The sequence below is a fragment of the Danio aesculapii genome, chromosome 20 (assembly GCF_903798145.1).
Source record: "Danio aesculapii chromosome 20, fDanAes4.1, whole genome shotgun sequence".
NCBI classification, from domain to species: domain Eukaryota; kingdom Metazoa; phylum Chordata; class Actinopteri; order Cypriniformes; family Danionidae; genus Danio; species Danio aesculapii.
In genome coordinates, this window is record NC_079454.1 from 23,866,828 (window position 1) to 23,883,610 (window position 16,783).

Sequence of the window (16,783 nt, forward strand, 5' to 3'; positions counted from 1 at the left end):
GGCATTGCTGGGGTGTTCGGAGTCATTGCTAAGGTGTTGCAAGGCGGTTGCTAGGGTGTTCTGCAGGGGCGTCGCTAAACCCAATTTACTTGGGCTCGTGCTGCAGTAAAAATCGCCAGTGCCCCAGTAAATGCTTTGAGATATGATTTACTTCATATGCAAGTATATTTATTAAGAGTGGTAATTCCGAAATAAAGACATTATTCTCTATGTGCGACCAAACCAACGCTGGTGAAAGCAACGTAGTTTACTCAAAAATCAAACTGATGCATCTTCGCGTGTGCGCAGAGAACCCGCGCGCCTCTCGCACGCGCTGCTCTTCTCCCGGTGCGAGTCCCAGTAGTTAACGTGCACGCAACAAAAACTTGCTGCTCACACGCCGCTCATGCATTGTAAAACCGGCGAACAGCCGTTTTTCTGTTTTGCAAGTCAACAAAACTAAAGTTTAAATCTAAAGTTTGATCTTACTAGGCATGCCTCCTGATAGATTTTATTGTTTGAAGCAAAAAGGAGGGATGAGGAGTCAGGGAGGTAAGACTTAATAAACCTAATTCTCTGCCATGTGTCAAGTCTAAGACAACAGATAATTCTATAAAACATCTTTTTTGTATTCTATTGAATTGTCTACAGAATTTCACTCAAATGAAATTAATATTCATGCAAAAGATTTCTTAAATGATCTTAGCAAATCACTCCAGTTGTGTCTAAACATTGTTTTGTAGTTACATTTAAGATTATTTAGAATAATAATTGTATAATAACAATAATACTTTATTTTAATAATAAATATTTGCTTTGTATTTATAATATATATATATATATATATATATTATATATATATATATATATATATATATATATATATATATATATATATATATATATATATATATATATATATATATATATATATATATATATATATATATATATATATATATATATATATATATTGGTGTTCTGAGTGGTTGGTAAGGCATTGCCAGCGGTTGCTATGATGTTCTGAGTGGTTCCTAAAGCTGGATTTTATGCTTTCACCTGGCGCTGCATTGTACACCACCGTTGACTGTGCGTGCACCTCATGAAACGGACAAGGCTTTTATACTTGCTGCATTCGCTGTTGTGATATTCTTTAAAACGACAGGGGCTGTCAAAAGAAAACGACCGTAAAGTCAGACGGATAAACAGAGAAGTAGAAAGTTTCCAAAACTACATCATATCATTAATATCATTCAAGATTTTTAAACTAATTATTTTTATTATTTTTTTATGATTATAAAAAACACTTTTTTTTACACTTTTTATGATTATAAGAATTTTTTAATCAAACTTTGATGCATCACTTGTTTTTGTTTATATCTCAGACAGTTTTACCTGTTAAAGTTTATTAAAATATTAATGACAACAGAACATGGGTCGCTCTACAAATATATATTTTATTATGGCAAGAATAAAAGCAAAAAAAGTAGATTTACTAAAAAATACAGATGTTTTTTTTAGATTTAGCCAGATCCATAATTCACACGTTACTGTCTGGCTAGGTTCTGTCCTATACTTATGCTAAAAAGGCAATAATGGTCCAACATTCCTGACCATTATCACCAATAAAGCCTAAAAAAAAGGGCATCAGTATATTGTAAACCAATAGGTTCAAGTATTCCTTTCCAGTTATCAAAGAAACAATTTGTTCCTTAATTTTAGTTTTGTAACTATTAAATTGTTTTAAATTCAAAATTGTAATATATACATCAGTGTAAAACCTATGACTTGTGGAAAAATATATTTCTGTAATTGTGTACATGGGTCTCCACTTTTGCCATGGCCTCTTTTGGCTTTAACAAACTTATCCCTCAGGTTTTCCAAACTTTTAAACAAAAACTTTCCTTCTTTCCCACTTTAACAATTTCTAGCCAAGAACTATTGATCATCTGGTTATCTCTAGGATCACAAATCATAAAGATGTCTGTACAGTCGTACCTGTTTCAGACAAAAACTCTTCAAAGTGATTCATATTCAACTCAAATAAATGTGGCGCCGCGCGAACTGTTCGCTCGAGTCTCTTGCTGGGATGTTCTAGGTGGTTGCTAAGATGTTGCTAGTTGGTTGCTAGAGTGTTTTGAGTGGTTACTAAGGCGTTGTTAGGTAGTTGCTAAGGTGTTCTGAGTGGCTGCTATGCGGTTACTTGGGTGTTCAAGGTGGTTGCTAGAGTGTCCAAGTGGTTGCTAAAGCATTGTTAGTCCGTTCTAGGTGGTTACTAAGATGTTGCTAGGCGCTTGTTAAGGTGTTTTGTGTGGTTGCTAGGCAGTGGCTAACATAAATTATCATGGTATGAATTAACATGTTGCTAGCATGTTTATAGCATAAATTAGCATGTTGTTAGCATGAATTTAGTATGAATTAACATGTTGCTAGTTTGTTTATAGTATTGATTAGCATGTTGCTAGTATGATTATTATGTTAGTACGTCGTTAGTACGTCTCTAGTATGGATTAGTATATTGCTAGCATGAATTGGTATGTTGTTAGTATGGGACAGTTGCTAGGGTGCCGTAAGTGGTTGCTAGGGTGAGGCTAGTAAGTTGAAAGGTCATCAGTGATTGGCAGATTGGTAGTCTGAATTAAATGACCCCAACATTAAGTCTGTACGTCAGTCTGGCGGAAAGTTTGGTCCAATGTTAAGACAATGGGACTTTTTTTGAATATTCCGGGTCAGTTTTGGGAAAACTAAGTCAGATCAGTTGGAAAAGATATAGCAACTTAATTCAGTATAATTTGGAGTAAGTTTAGTGGTTGTTGTATGAACGGTCTAGGAGAATATGCATTCATAAATAGTCTAAGAGGAAGTCAGAAGAAGAATAAATGTATGTAATATAACAGTATGTTGGCTTTCTCATAATAATACGTTTACATAAATATAAACTCAACAGATCACAAAACATCACACAAATGTTCATTTATTAAAATAACAGCTATATATTTGGTGTATTAACAAAATAAAGTATTTTTTTCAGTCTATTTAAGTCTTTCAAAGTACTTTCTGGTTGGTAAAATCTCATTTAAGTGTCATCTGAGGTCAGGTGTTTACTACACAGAAGAGACTTCATTTCATTTTGAATGAACAGACTTTCTTTCAGCTGTCCGATTTAATCACATGCACTAATTGATGCTACAGAACAATAAAAAGGCTTTTACACTCAGCAAATATATACACGTCCAATAAGGAGGATCAATTTACAAGCGCATCTTTAGCTGCAGGCCTACATTAGTGTAAGTGAGGCCTATATCACTGCATCCTCATCAGGCTTATTTAAGGCCAATGCAACGTGAGGGAAAATTCTCGCTTGGGTTTGAGTTTTACCCCGCGATGCTAATGAAGGTGAAGCAATCCAACCGATAAAAAACGCTGCGTTGACTCCAAGAAACAGCTAACATGTCTCTACACTGGGCTGGGAAGCAGAGGGATAAAACAATGGTTAATATTACATATTATTCCTACTCTAGTGAATGCATAGAGCAGTTTATACTGTTACAGTACATCTGATGCTTATTTTATGGAAAAAAAAGAGAATATTTTCTATTCCTTAAAATACTTCTTAAAGATATTATTGTTATTTTTTTCTTTCCTACAAAGCCAGAAAACATGCTTAAATCATCAATGTTAAGAATGACTTTTTGGGTAGTTTAAATTATATTTATTTGTTGTAATTAAATATTCATTTATGAAGATTAACCATTGTTACCACTGTAAAAATATATGGTAGCCATGTTTTTTTGATGCACTGATTCTCATTGGTTTAAAATACCAAGGCTTTGTTGTTTGTGTTTTGTTTTACCTAAGAGTTACAACATAACACTAGATACATGCATACAAATGAATGATCATGTGATGTGACTTTTAGCTAAATTTGAACTACTGTAAAACCCAACAGTCAACTTTATCAAATGAAATGAGCGTAGTTAAGTCAAAATTGACTGAAAGTTAATTCTACTCATTTGAAAAGAGTTTTGAACTCAGTGTTGAAGATAATGAGTTGATTAAATACCTCATTACTTCAACTTAAATGGAGTATGTTCACAGTACTCATATAGATTAGTTTAACTCAAATGGTTTGTAGCAATCGGTTTCCTCAAACGGATTGAGTTGGCTTAACTTATTGGGTTTTACAGTACTCAGTTGATTCGAGTTCTCCTCACTTATCGGGTTGTACTGCACTCAAATTGCTTCATTTACTCAAATGGATTAAGGTCACAGTACTCATTACGATTAGTTTTTGAACTTAAATGGTTTGAGCTACCTTAACTTTTTGGGTTTTACAGTGTAGCAATGCTAGAAAAATAATTCTTATAAAAACTTAATTTTACACTATAAATACAGGGAAGCAGAGTAATAAAACAATGATTGATATTTCTTCTCATTACTCAAGTGAGCACATGAAAGCAATGTGCACTGTATCAAAATGTTTATGCACGAGACGGTAAGTACTTTTTATATATATATGTTACTGTGTTTTTCATGTTGTTTGTTTTCATGTTGCCTCCAACATGTCTTCATTCCCCAAAGAAAATACTTTTTTTTACCTGTTTATTAAAATTTTACAAAAATAGCACAATGGCTGTACAGGAAAATAGAAATGATTAATTACAAAAATAGAAAATATTGTTTCCTTTACCCCATAAACAAAATAAAAATACAATGTCAACAAAATAAACATAAGGAATGGCTTATTTAAAATGTAATTAAGCATGGACTTTTCTTTTTATTATGCTAACAACAACGTTTTTTTTTTATTTTTTTGTGAACTGATTGCAATTTGATTAGATTTGAACAACAGTTTTGCAAACTATGGTTGCAAGTGTTACAAAATCATGTCTTAACAACAACCACATTTTTTTCTAGTTAAACGTTAGTAAATTTTTGTAAGGTTACAACTTAAAGCTACATATAATTATTACTGTATTTGTGACCTGAATTTATGCTCAGTTCAAACTTACAGTGCTCAGCATATATAAGTGCACCCCTCACAAATCTCTGTTTAAATTCAATATTTTTAATAGGAAGCTATACAATATTATATTTGTGCATATACATTAGATTAGTCAGTACTGAAGCCAAATCTGAAGCCTATCTAACAAAATAACTTACGATAACAGTCTAAAAACTAGTACATCCAAATTTAAATGTTAGAGAAAAATATTAAATACAAATTTAAAAAAGAGGAAAAATCAAGAGAAGCAAAACAATTGAAAAATTGTGTTAATTTTGAAGGTTGTAATTTTTTTTGCAATATTTATATTGAATTTAATTGTATCATATTTCAATTTCTAAATATGTTTGGTGACTTAAATATTATTTTAATAAATATATCTGTTTAATAAAGCTGTTTTGTTTAAATGCACCAAAATACATCACCTATATTCACTGAGAAATGGACAAAATAATGCATTTTCTAAATAGGGTGTACTCAATTATGCTGAGCACTGTAAGTTACAAAACCACTCACTGCTCATTTTAAAATTTAGAAGAAATACATGGAAGAAGAGGAATAAAACAACTTCTAGAAGAATGTGTAGGAAGAGGAATAAAATAATGGTTCATTTTCCTTCTCGTTCCTACTCCAGTGAGCAAATAGAGCAGCTTATACTGTATCAGCTCTGTGCACAACACATTCAACGCTGAATTTAACAAGCGACCAAAGAGTTCCATCAGACACGCGTGGCTTAATCCGCTTCCATAGTATTTTTGCCAAAAAAAAAGGATGTGTCACATACCGCTAATGTGCGCAAGCCATGGTCATTACTAAGCAGTGAAATGGGCATTGAATGTACACGCTTCATTTGTACAGAGCTACTTGCCCTAACAGGAAATAAATGTGTCAGCCTCTCTTGCTCTGCGTCGGCACATCATTAGATCTTGTAAACTCTCATTTCATATGCAAAAGCGGCCGGGGCTAAAGTGACCTGAAAGTTACTGACATTGCCAGGAGCTGAAAATCCCAAAACAGCAGAGTTTAAATGTTTGTGTGTGTGTCTGTGCATGTGTGAGAGAGAAATGATGGATCTATTAGTAAATGCTGATGAAGCACATTTGTATATGCAAATGAAATGTGCGAAAGAGCTGCTGAAAAATGTTATTTGTAAAGATTAATAAATCAACTGGTTGATTAAAGCTATGCAAGATGTCGACATAATACTGCTATATTTAATCCAAAGTTAATTTATATATACTTCATACTTATAAACTGCATTTTAAGCATTATTTTCAGGAACATAGCTATGACTTTTAGAGATTATAGAACTTTTATGCAGTTATGAATTGTGTAAAGGTTTATATGAAGATCAGTTCATGAAGATTTATCTAGATCAGGGGTGTCAAAGTCAATTGCTGCGGAGTTTAGTTCCAGCCCTGCTTCAACAAAAACAAGCCTAACAACATTAAACTAGAAAAGTAAAGTTCGTAGACAAATTATATGGTGGCTTGACAAAAAGCCTAGTCTGAAAGTCTGAAGTAGTTTTAAAGTTTAAATAATTAAAGTAGTTTTTAAGAAGTTTGAAACAGTTAACATAGATAGATAAGTACATACAGGTTAGCATGTTTCTTGTATGGATTGGCATGTTTCTTTCTAGGCGGTTAGGGGCTTCTGAGTGATTGCTAAGATGTTGCTAGGTGGTTGCAAAAGTGTTCTGAGTGGTTGCTAAGTGGTTGCTATGGTGTTGCTAGGTGGTTGCTAAGGTGTCGCTAGGTGGTTGCTAGGATATTCTGAGGGATTGTTAGGTGGTTGCTAAGGTGTTTAGTTTCATTTCTAAAGGTCCAAATCACACAAAATCTGCAGAAACTCACGTCTGGTTCAAGCCCCTGCCCCAGAGTATCATCAGTCTATAGCAATCAATGATTGGCTCCTGTACTAGAAGGTGGGCTTTTTCACCATATAGCGATCGATGATTGGCTCCTGTACTAGCAGGCAAGGCATTATTTACCATTTTGACCGTTACACTTTCCCCAATTTAAAAAGATACGCGTGACATGTCTTGTGTAATCTTCAGTCTTTATTAACATCATTTGCAAAAAATTCCTCTTAATTTCATGCGACCTTAATGTGATAGCTTATTTGTTTTTTTTATTTTGAAATCTTAAGGGTCTTTATTAGTAACTTTTAACAATTCATGTGAATATGTGAACACTTATTAATACAGTAATCAGCAGGAACTGTAGTGAAAAGACAACCTTTAAAGTGCCCATGACCTGGAAGCTGCGACCGTTATTTTTTCATATTGTGATGCAGTTCCTCGAGAAACGGAATATTAAATGAGAAAACAGGGGGTGTGGCTTGTTTTTTTCAACTGCGCGATGAATGGATGTGGTAAAGTAGGCATTTCATACAGAAAGACTGGGAAAAGGATTTGGGGAGAGTTATTACAACCTAAAGGCCGTCACACACCGGATGCGTTGCTTAGCGACGCGACATTGCGCCTACATGACAGTTGAAAATATCGCACACCAGACACACACATTCGCATGCTATTTTAAAGGAAACTATTCATATGGCGCTCTGTGGCTCGGCAGAAAAATGAACAGTGTCCTGAGTCGTGGCTGGGCGGCGTCGGTGTGTGTACCCTGATAGAAACCTGTGTTTAGAATTCTGAAATGCGTGGCGCTGCGTGGCACTTCTGGTGTGTGACCCCCTTAACAGACACCTCCTTCTCACCATTTCTGTTTGTTGTCAAAACTGACAGTTGGAGTGGCATGATTAAATATGTAAGCCACACCCAATTCTTAAGACAAACAGGTCCTTTTTGAAAATACTGGTAAATGCGTTATGGCAATTTTCTGGAAAGAGAAATTGTATTATTACCGGTTATTTGCCGGAATGCTGCTCTTTGTGAGCGCAGAAGGAAGATTGCCAGAAAGAGCACGTTCATGCTTAGAATCCGCTAACGTGAGACGTCTACTTCAGCCAATCAGAACATTCAGACGCATTCACATCTGCATTCGCACTGTTTATGAAAATAAAAGCCTTTTAATATTTAGACACATTTAGCTGCTAGATGTTAGGCAGATAACATTTTTATGCTCCCTCTTAATGCCAAATGTGTAACAAATTATTGATAAAATGCTTATGATAAACCGTTGTTTGTTTACCTTCAAGCTCTGCTTTACCGGTATTTTGGAATGGATGTGTGAATGGTCTTTTCCGGAAAAAATCTATAACATCCTTGCCTGTGTTAACAGTGCTTTTTTTAATTTACCGGTAAAGTCGTTCTGGAAATTTTCTGGATATTTACAGGTATGTGTGAAGGGGCTAAAGATTGTAGAATACACAAGACGTGTCACTCGTATCTTTTTAAATTGGGGAAAAGTGTAACTGTCAATATGGTGAGTAAAGCCCCGCCTACTGATACAGGAGCCAATCATCGATTGCTATATGGTGCAAAAAGCCCTCCTTCAAGTACAGGAGCCAATCATCGATCGCTATAGACTGATGATACTCTGGGAGAGGGGCTTGGATCAGACATGAGGTTCTGCAGATTTTGTGTGATATGGACGTTTAGAAATGAAAATAAAGGGACATTTGTTGTTTAACTTTATTGGTGATTCCTAATATGAAATTCAATTGTATGCTTGTCAAGAAATTTTTGAGAATTTGATGTTTCCCCATTCAGACTAAATACCCGAGCATACTGCCCAAGAGATGTTTCAAAGATGGCCACCGAGTGAAATGACTTGCCTTAAAAGGACTTAAGATATACGTAATCTGACAATTTAACAGAAAACAAACAGTAAGTGCATTTTCAGATTTCAATTAAAGATTAGAGGGGAAAACTTTTTTTTTTCTTAAATGACATGCACAGATGAATTACAAAACTAGCAATGTGAATTAACAAAATCATATGGTTAGTTTTGATTTCATGGGGACATTAAAGTGTTTTTCATCAGAGCCGACTAGCAAGTCTTCAGCTATAACTATCATTTATTTAATCCAACAACACTAAAGACATTTACTTGAGCACACTTACCTGAAAACTTCCTTCTCAGTTGTCTCCTCTTCCTCAAAATTGTCATCTTTTCAAATAAAAAAGTAGAAATAAGCATTTGTACATCTCTCAACTATTGTCTTGCATTGCATTATATGCTTTTTCGGCAGCATTGGTTACAGAAATAATTTTATTGGTACATCATGTTACAAACGTTGATTTAAAGCAAAAAAAGTACATGAAAATCTGACTAAAAACATTATAGGAAATAGAATGTAAATGAGGGGAAAAGCTACAACTTCATTGCGAAAGACCCAATCAAATAAAAAAATAGATATATAAAACTCTCTCGCTCTCTCTCTCTCTCTCTCTCTCTCTCTCTCTCTCTCTCTCTCTCTCTCTCTCTCTCTCTCTCTCTCTCTCTCTCTATATATATATATATATATATATATATATATATATATATATATATACATATTATACTCTCTATATAAAAGTTTATTTTTAAAGGAAGTTGTTAGTTGTTCTAAAATATCCGTTTCGATTTTGTTTACGACATATGAAAATAATATATTATATTTAAATGTTTGCGAGTGTAGAGCGAATGACACAAAACCATCATTTTGCAGTCCTTCATGGGAAGAGCTTCAGTTTATTGGTGGACGTTTTTACACCACCATGGATAACATAGTTTAAATAAATTCCACTATTAAAAACATTTAATTAGGTTTAGGTTTAACAAATACATACTATATACAATTGATAACCCACAACAGGCCTATCTTTAAAAGCAAATATTGTAGGAAATCACTTTCAAAATGTTTTTACTTCAAGAACTTGATTGCTGCGTTCCTCTAACTACAGAACTTAGATACTTAAAGTGTTAATGTATCATGTTACAAAGGCATTGTTTTTAGGGGGATACATAGTAACAACTGATAAATTTTATGTTGTAGGGCTGTAATAAAGACCCCTTGCTTTGCATTACAAGCTTTGTAAGTCAGCTTATTTTTTTTAGCTGTTTTATTAACAACTTAACTCTCCCCTCAAACTATTTTGTAAAGTTTCAAATCATTCCGTTAGACAAGATACACAAAAAAATGACTTATTTCATGACAGGTTTACATGGTTAACTGATTTCATGTAAATAAAGTGTATTTAAAATAGCTAAGAGTTCCTTTATTTGCCTAAAATGCTTTGAATTTAACAATGGATCGATTTTAAAACCTGATATATTAAAATGTCCTCAATTGTATTGACTTTTGTCCCCTTCTATATGCCCTATTAAGTAACATTTAACAAAAAATGACACGTTAAAAAAAAAAAAATACACACGTTTGAAACGAGCTGCCTAAGTTAGAGGTAGGCTACTAATGTAGCAGCACTATCTTAACATATGTTGTGTTATGTTAGGTGTGTGCAAATGTATCAATGCCATATGCTGCCACTAAGGGGGTGATTTGAAAGTAAATGTTATGAAACGCGTGCAGCTGGATAAATAACGGTCTCTGCTGTCAAAAACAGAGGGTCAGGTCACAAACGTATGCTTTTAATTTGGTAAATTCTGGTAAAGTGATTATTGATCTCAACACGAGGGCGTTTTATGTTCGTTGCTGGATCATTTCACACAAGTTTTCAAGGTTTGATCATCAATGTGTTAATTTCTCACCTCCATAAAGCCAGTCCGACTCCTCATCAGCGCTCTCATCAGCTGTTTTCTCTACCTCTTTCGTAGACATAATCACCTCCGGAAATTTGAGCTTTGTTTTTAGACCAGATTCTAAGATTAACTTAGTGATTCAGCGAGTTCGACAAGGTAAGTTTATATGGTGTGGTAATAGTTTTAGGGTTTACCGTCACAGCTGTCACAGTGACACGCCGCGTGCTGCTCTAGCAGGTGCGCGTTACCAGAGAGACACATCGCACTGCACGTGCACGTGTGCTCTGCGGGGCGCGCAGGAAGTTCAACATCAACACAAATTAAAGGCTACAAAATTATATTCAAATAAAACGGCTCTTTCTGTGAAAGCTACATTGAAACTTTCCCACTCTTTTGGTCCTGCCAAAGCTTGTTTGTTTGTTTATTTATTCAATTATTTGTCTATATCTTTCATTTTAGATCTTGATTTTTTTTTTTACAATGGATCATATTTCTTTTCATTTTTACAAGGAGCACAAGCTGAGCACAATTTGTGGACAGAGCTCTTTATTTATTTATTTATTTATTTATTTATTTATTTATTTATTTTCTCTTATTTATCTATGTCTTTGCATTTTAAAATATATGTATTTGTTTATTTATTTAGATTTGAATGAATATTTACTCACTCATTTATGTTCACTCATATTATGTTTACTTAACACATGTTTTGTTTAAATTTCAATAATAAATTAATTAATTTTAGGTAACAGATAAAGCTTATACATTATTTCTGCGTTTGCAACATTTAAAAAACATTTGCAACATATCTGAATTCAGGTAGGCATAAAGCATCAGTTATATCAAATCAAATAGCCTACTTAAATGAAGAATTATATTATTGAAATATTAATAAAACCGAATATAACAATACGTTTTGTCATAAATAAAATATATACACATATTTGTTTTGTTTTATTTATAATTATATGATAACTAATATATATATATATATATATATATATATATATATATATATATATATATATATATATATATATATATATATATATATATATATATATATATATATATATATATATATATATATACAGTGTATTTTCAAAATCAACGTAGATCTGTTTTTTTTAATGATATAGATATATAATCATAGAGTTATAGATTTTTTAAAATTGCTGCGTATGCAATAAGTATACCTACATGTTTAATATACTACATTGCAATTTCTTAAAACAGCTGACATAATGACGCAATATTATCGCGACGACTCTGCGCCACGTCACCTTCGAGAGACTCACATGGGTTTGTTTTGAGTGTTGTCTGTTTGACAGTTCCTCTGTTCTTATCGCTTCTTTAGATTTAAAAACGCCGACATTAGCGGAAATATGTTGCCCACGGATGGTCTCGTGTGTTTCCCCGGTCAGACGTGGGAGAAGGTGCTGTCAAAAGTAAAAAAGGCTGTTGTTTTCATGGATGACCGATGCTCGGAGAGTCTCCACTGGAACGGAGGAGCTGCGCTACTATTCGAGGCTGGAGCTCGAAACATCAAGCAGTTCTCGAGCTTTGAAGCGGGTGCACAGAATGAACCCAAAGCTGTGTTCGTGGTCAGCACTGTGTTAAAAGGTAGAACCGCAGACATTATAAAGGACATCATTTCTCTCAGCCACTTCCAGTACTGTGTGGTTTTCACGACTGTTCCTCACTCCATTCACCTGCTTGCTAATAATGTGAGCGCTGATCTGGAGGGGAACCCAGTGTTCGAGCAGTTCGAGGAGAAACTGTGTGAATGGATGGGTGATATGAACTACACTGCTGAGGTTATGCACGCTCCTGTGGTCTTCGCCCCTTTGACACAACACCTCCATATTTTACCTGCTTTCTCTGATCTCTTCCCTTTACTGGACGTTGATCTTGAGTCCATCAACGAGAAGAGGCCGGAGAAGAAGAGATTTGGGAGTCTGATGGATGTGGATTTACATTCTCTGCCACCTGAGCTGCAGATTCAGATTAAAACTCTTGTATCGACTCTCAATGGCCTGTTTGAGTTCATCAGTACCCGTGAGGAGAGCTTTTCGGTGGGTCCGATGAGCCGTCTGATCGCAACAGAGTTGGCCAATCTTCCACAAGCCAAAAACAGGAGGAAGACGGCCCCTAATAAAGCATCAGTAGTGTTTGTGGACAGAACTCTTGATCTTACAGGTGCAGTCCAATCTGTCTGAGTATGAAGTCATTAGTAGTTAATGAAATAGTTCACACATACACTCACCATCATCTACTCATCCTTCACTTGCTCCAAACATTTAAGAGTTTCTATCTTTGGTTGAACACAAAAGAAGATATTTTGAAGAATGTTGAAAACTTGTAACCATTGGCTTTTCCTATTATAGAAGTCAATAGTTACAGGTTTTCAGCTTTCTTCAAAATATCTTCTTTTGTGTTCAACAGAATAAAGACATTTAGAAAGGTTTGGAAACACCCGAGGGAGTGTAAATAGTGAATAAATACAAATTTTGAACTATCCCTTAAAGGCAAGACACTACAGCAGTCTCCTCACAGGGTCAAAATGAAGTATTTTAAACATTTTTCCAAGTATATTTGAAATTTTGTGTGGTAAATTTAATAATATTAATAATAATAATTGCTTTTATATAGCGCTTTTCTGGACATTCAAAGTGCTTTACACATTGGGGGAATCGCCTTTTCCACCACCAATGTAAATAAATTAATATTTAAAACATATGCATACTTCACAGCATTATATCAGATGCTATTTGTTCTAGTATTGTAAATTGTTCTTTATTCTAAAGTATGCTCAAAGCCTAAGAATTAGTCCTTGATTCTTAAATGTAATTTACTCTCATTATATTTACTTTAATATCATGTATTGTTCACTTATGAAGTGGTAATCTCCATTCATTTTGTCTTCTTTCTCTTAATCACAAGGCACAGATAAAAAAAAGATTATGCTTATAGGCACATGTGCAGATATATATGTTCATTCATTTTCTTTTCAGCTTAGTCCCTTTATTAATCTGGGGTCGCCACAGAGGAATGAACTGCCAACCTATCCATCATATGTTTTACGCAGCAGATGCCCTTTAAGCTGCAACCCATGACTGGGAAACATATATGCACACTAATTCACTTACATACACTATGGTCAATTTTTAGCTTACCCAAATCACCTATACCACGTCTTTGGACTTGTAGAGGAAACCGGAGCACCCGGAGGAAACCCACACGAACACGGTGAGCACATGCAAACTCCACACAGAAATGCCAACTGACCTAGCCTAGGCGATCGTGCTAACCGCTGTGCCACCGCATCACCCCAGATAAATATGTATAAATATATATTTAGATAGTTTAATTATTACCCATTTAGTAAAATAAATTTTATGAAAGCAAAACAACACAATCTTTAAGCCGTTTCAAGCACTTCATTCCAAAATCGAAGCACATTTCAAACCTCGAAAACACTAGATAAAAATTCAAGCATTTTCAAAGATTTCAGGCACCTGTATGAACCCTGTCTTTAGTAATTTGCAGCTACTTTTTTATATATTCAGCCTAAACTTACTGATTTTGTGCTGTTTTTTTGTAAACTTACAGCATTATTTGCTTCAACTCTTGTGTTTTGCTGAAAATGCTTAAAAATAATAATAAAAAAAAGAAGCACAATTTTTATATAGTTTTTTGGATCTCAAGAACAATTGGACTCTTAAAATCCTGGAGGGATTGCTCTAGAGTCAAAACTATGTTCATATACATTTCAGGTTATTTCAGACTAATGGAAAGAGAACAAACTGTATGTAAAATATACATTTAAGTGTATTTATTTGGGTCAAAATGTCCTGATTTTGTGAGAAAATGTTAAAATAAAAAAAATATTGACTCATACGTTTGTATTAGGATTCACAGAAAACGGCCATTAAAATGTGTTTCGTTGTAAAAATGAGTCTCCATCTTATAAAATCATAATATGGTGTTTATGGACAACATATTATGCTGCGTCCTTTAAAATAATTTTTCTCTGATTCTTTAAACTAGGAGCTGTTGGCCACCATGGGGACAATCTAGCTGAGAAAATTCTATCAGTTTTGCCACAGTTGCCTGGTCATGTGACTGACGTTCAAGTGGACATGATGGAGCTCACACACCTGAAGCAGACAACTGATACGAAGGGCATCTTGGCACCAGGCTGCTTGGCACAGAACCAGTAAGAACATTTACATGTTTAAAGGATGCAGACATGGAGTAATAAAATGAGCTTTAGCTCACATAAAAATTATTCAGTAAAAGCAAACAATAAAAGTGTTAATACCATACAAAAAAACAGACAAACATGTTCATACAGTGGTGCATTATGATAAGTTTAACCAATAAAGAATTTATTTATTTATTTATTTGTTTATTTACACATACAAAAAATGAAGTCTTGTACAATATAAACTAATTACATGGTTGGTTGTAATTCTACTAAAATTATCTACACAATTCTTGCATTTATTTGATGTCACATAAATTAATCATGGTTTATTTTATTCATATTAAACATTATATCAAATAAATAATTATAATAATAAGTATATCACTTCGTGTCACATAAAAAAATATACTGTATGCAAGTTAAGAGGCAGTGAAATGGTTTAAATGGTATTACTTCAAAATAAAAAATGTATATTACTTCATGTCACCTTCAAATATGTACGGTATATAACAAGAAAAGAAGTCAGTATTCTTTTACAATATACTTACAATATAAAATGTTAGTGCAAAATAATTATTAAAAATAATTAACTTAAATTATATCACTTTGTGGTAACAAGAAGGTTGCTGGTTCGAGCCTCGGCTGGGTCAGTTGGCATTTCTGTGTGGAGTTTGCATGTTCTCTCCATGTTTGTATGGGTTTCCTCCGGGTGCTCCGGTACAAAGACATGCGCTATAGGTGAATTGGGTAAGCTAAATTGTTCGTAGTGTATGTGTGTAAATGAGTGTATGAATGTTTCCCAGTGATGGGTTGTGGCTGAAAGGGCATCTGCTGCGTAAAACATATGCTGGATAAGTTGGCGACCCCAGGCTAATAAAGGGACTAAGCCGAAAGAAAATTAATGAATATCACTTTATGTTGCCTCAGTATAATAATCAGTCAGTAAGTCAAAAATAAAAATCAAGATAAAAAATACAAATGAGAAGCAAGAGGGCAAAGAATTGAGGTTTTCTGTATAGTTTTGCAGATAAGAATCTTTCCCCATTCTTTCTGTTCAATAAATGTTAAAGACACAATAGAATACAGCAGCTGCATTTACATCTTCAGATTTCTTTTGTCCATCTTGTTAGTTTTGTCATCACTGATGGGGAATGCCCTTACTGTAATTGGGTTTAGACCAAAAACCTCAGTGCTAGTAGAGGTTCAGAAAAATCTTTTTCACAATCACGTTCATTTTCAGAGTGTGTTCTGTGTGTTCACAGAAAGAAAGAAAAAAAAAACCGTAGGAAACCATGACACTCGGTTCCCCACATGTTGGCACAGGAACAAAACCCAGCCAAGTATTTATAATGGAGAACCACCATTACTTTAGTCATCATAAATGTGTGTATTTGAATAACTAAATGGGTTTTCTGGAGTTTTTGCCGATGTCATTTCCTACGGGGCGGGTTGTGGTAATGAATGACCCCAAATTTCTGCTGTTCTGTATGATATTGTCATGCTTCTCAATTGTTTTAACACATTTGGTGAACTCACTCACTGTCTAAATGGAACATAATGTTTTTCCTAAATGAACCCAGTCATGCTTTTTGGATGGGGATTTTTTTTGCTTAATGTTTTGCTCTTTTGTACTTTGGTTGAACTCATGAAATCATGAGTGAAAACATCAACAGTTATAAAATTTGACGTAATTGACACCATATAACCTTTTTGGCAGATAATTTTTGTGGTGGATTGTCATAGATTGATATAGTTTTCTCTTGATATAAGATTGCAAAGAGTGTCAAAACTAAACCTACTTCATCTGGAAGTCAAATGGCATCAGTATGGAAACTCAAACGCTGTTTACAACCCATTAGGTCTAAACCACATGTTAGACGTGAGGGTTTGTTACAAGAGGAACTTGTTTCATATGTCTGTTTTCCTTCCAGATCCCTTTAGACA

At 34.2% G+C, this 16,783-nt stretch overlaps 2 protein-coding genes across 2 annotated transcripts in view; one reads left to right on the top strand and one right to left on the bottom strand.

Moving 5' to 3' along the window:
- Positions 1-10,865, bottom strand: part of fip1l1a (FIP1 like 1a (S. cerevisiae)) — a 66,142-nt gene extending 55,277 nt beyond the window's left edge. The window contains exons 1-2 of the mRNA XM_056481671.1: positions 10,639-10,865; positions 9,012-9,057 (exon numbers count right to left, since the gene is read on the bottom strand). Coding sequence (XP_056337646.1) covers positions 9,012-9,057; positions 10,639-10,708 — 116 coding nt within the window. The 5' untranslated portion in view covers positions 10,709-10,865. The remainder of the gene's footprint in view (positions 1-9,011; positions 9,058-10,638) is intronic.
- Positions 10,866-11,912: 1,047 nt separating this feature from the next.
- scfd2 (sec1 family domain containing 2) overlaps positions 11,913-16,783 on the top strand; it is a 227,306-nt gene continuing 222,435 nt past the window's right edge. The window contains exons 1-2 of the mRNA XM_056481550.1: positions 11,913-12,828; positions 14,680-14,848. Of these exons, the coding sequence (XP_056337525.1) occupies positions 12,015-12,828; positions 14,680-14,848 (983 nt within the window). The 5' untranslated portion in view covers positions 11,913-12,014. The remainder of the gene's footprint in view (positions 12,829-14,679; positions 14,849-16,783) is intronic.